Source organism: Dasypus novemcinctus, chromosome 10 (assembly GCF_030445035.2).
Source record: "Dasypus novemcinctus isolate mDasNov1 chromosome 10, mDasNov1.1.hap2, whole genome shotgun sequence".
NCBI classification, from domain to species: Eukaryota; Metazoa; Chordata; class Mammalia; order Cingulata; family Dasypodidae; genus Dasypus; species Dasypus novemcinctus.
In genome coordinates, this window is record NC_080682.1 from 92,508,077 (window position 1) to 92,510,937 (window position 2,861).

Consider the following 2,861-nt stretch of genomic DNA (forward strand, 5'->3'; position numbering starts at 1 on the left):
AGGAGTAGAATTAAAAGCCTATGATAAGTTCTATGTTTAACTTTTGGAGGAACTTCCTGATGAACTGTTTTCCATACACTCCTACCAGCAATGTATGAGGATTCTACATATTCCACATTTTCAGCAACACTTATTATCCTTTTTTTAAATTTTAGCAGTCTAAGTGGTTGTAAAGTAGAAAAACAAACTTTTAAAAAAGAGTTTGAAAAATCATTTCCCTTCTTTCTCATTCTTACCCAAGTTCAAACTAAGTTTCAGATTCAACACAGGAGGAAATAGCAGGTGTGAAAGCTAAGAGGGGAAAGACAGCATTTTTGTCTTATTTTGTTTTGTTTTGAAAACCAAAAGGAGTGCATAGTAGTTATGACGTAAGGAATGTGTGAGGAAAGTCTGTGAGGAAAGGGAAGAGGTAGGGGCACTGGACACCAAGCAATGACTGACAAGCACTAATAATGCTGTAAAAGGCTTTGAAGACAGGTTAGGGAATTTGGACTTTAGGAAAATGGGTAACTGTTGAAAGTTTTTAAGTAGAGGAGTGTCATGAACTACGTTGGACCTAGCACAACTAGATAAGACCACTCCGCTTTCCAATTAGAAAATAAATTTATGAGAGAGAGAAAAGATTGAAGGTAGTAAGTTCCTAAATGAGGCTGTTGAAAATAGTGGTATCTGGAGTAGGATGTTTTAATGTGAACCATGGGAATGAATTCAAGTGAGAATCAAAAGACTAAATGAATAATAAGTGAATTCTTAAATAAACAAAAGAAATGGATAAGAATAGACTTTGGCATGAGAAACATGTTGTCTTTTGTACCACTTAATGAGATAGAGAATGCAAGAGGATATATTGATTACACAGAAGGGAAAGGGATAAGATGGTAATGTTTGTGTACATGTTGATTTTAAAGTCTCAATAGAATATTCAAGGGTGATATAAAATAGGGTTGGCTATATGGAACAGATAAAGAAAGTTTTGGTCTTTGTTTTTCTTTATGAGAGATGTTTGGGTGGAACAGATAAGGAATTTGGGTAGAAATTTAATCTTATGAATCTTCAGCATACAATTGATTACTAAATTCCTGGGCTTATTATGTGCTAAACACAATTATCCTCATAGCAAACCTATGAGTTTAGTACTACTACTTCTTCTATTTTGAAAGGAGGACATAAGGACCAAAGGAAGGTGCTTTTGATCGTTGAATATTAGTATGTTTCTATCTGATACCCATGGTTTTCTTGATGCTTGAAAAATCCTTATCCCTCTTATCTCTAAACTCCTGTAATTTCAACTAATAGTTTCTTTACCAGAGTTGAGATCTTGAAATACATAGGAATTGGATCCATCACTTGAGGATTTTCTACTGCTAATTTACATCAGCAATTCTATTAAATCAGTATTGTTTCTTAATTTTCCACAGTCCATATCTCCATGTTCTCATCTCCAGATCACTGATTTCCTTTAGGAAGGAATAGAAGGATGACCTTATCTTTGATCTGCTTTGTCTTCACTCCATAAATGATGGGGTTGAGTGCCGGAGGGATGGCCACAAAGAGGTTGGCAAGCATGATGTGAAAGGTGTGAGAAATATTGTGGCCAAAGCGGTGAGTAAGGACAGAGAACATGGCTGGTGTGTAGAATATGAGAATGACAGTGACATGGGAGCCACAGGTGCTGAGGGCCTTCTGGCGGGCATCTCTGGATGGAAGGTGGAAGACGGCATGAAGAATGAGAGTGTAGGAAATAATAATGAGAATCAGGTCTGAGAAAGCAATCATTAAAGGCAGAGCAAACCCATACCAGATGTTGATGGAGATATCAGCACAGGATAGCCGGGCCACACCTATATGCTCGCAGTATGTGTGAGGGATAAGGCGTGTCCTGCAGAAGGGCAAACGCTTCACCAGGAAAACAACAGGAATCATGATACTGAAGCTCCGACTGACGATGCCCACCATGATCTTGACAATTGTTCTAGGTGTTAGGACACTAGTGTATCTTAAGGGGGAACAAATTGCCATGTAACGATCAAATGCCATGGCCAACAAGATTGCTGAGTCAAGAAAAAAGCTGAAGTGGATAAAGAATAACTGGGTGAGACAGCCAGGAAATGTGATTTCCTTAGCTCCAAACCAAAATATGCCAAGGGTTTTGGGGACGCATGTTGTACATAATATGAGGTCTGCAGAGGCCAGCATAGAGAGGAAGAAGAACATGGGCTCGTGGAGGCTGTGGTCCATTGCTATGAGGTAAAGAAGCATGCCGTTACCTGCAAGGGCCACGAAGTAGATGACAAAGAAGGGAATCCCAATCCAAACGTGGAACTGCTCCAGCCCTGGAATCCCTACCAGAATAAAGGGGCCTGGATTGAAACTGCTGAAATTCAATGTGGCCACCATGGTGATAGTAATTCCCTGAGGACAAAATATGGCAATTGATTCCTGAGACTGACTGGCCATGAATTCCCTCAGGGTCTTTTCCACAGCTAGGATCCCTCCCTCCCATCACACAAGCAGTAGGGAAAATACTACTTTCTTCTTATCACAATCTATAGTATTCACCAAAGGCAGACAAAAAAACAAGTAAACCAACTATTGCCCACCTATGGAAGATAAAGACATTACCATACAGTATTGTCAGTACATAGAGACCATGTCTCAGCAGATCCATGCTTGATCTGTGGTGTATTGGCCTGTTGTTGTCAAACAGAACTCCAGGATGGCCTTTTCCTTATCATGGAACTCAGTCTGAGAGTTCTCAATAATGCAAATCTTGAGTATCTCATCTGACATGAGCTTCAGTAATATCTCCATTAAGTTATTCATTCAAAAAAATAAAAGGGACTATGTGTGAACTAACGAAT

The 2,861-nt window shown here is 39.3% G+C and overlaps 1 protein-coding gene across 1 annotated transcript; it reads right to left on the reverse strand.

The window, feature by feature from the left end:
* Nucleotides 1-1,446: 1,446 nt before the first annotated feature.
* Nucleotides 1,447-2,397, reverse strand: LOC101420103 (olfactory receptor 52H1-like). The gene has a single exon (XM_004463190.4). The coding sequence runs from the start codon at nt 2,395-2,397 to the stop codon at nt 1,447-1,449; it is 951 nt and encodes a 316-aa protein (XP_004463247.4).
* Between the last annotated feature and the right edge of the window lie 464 nt (nt 2,398-2,861).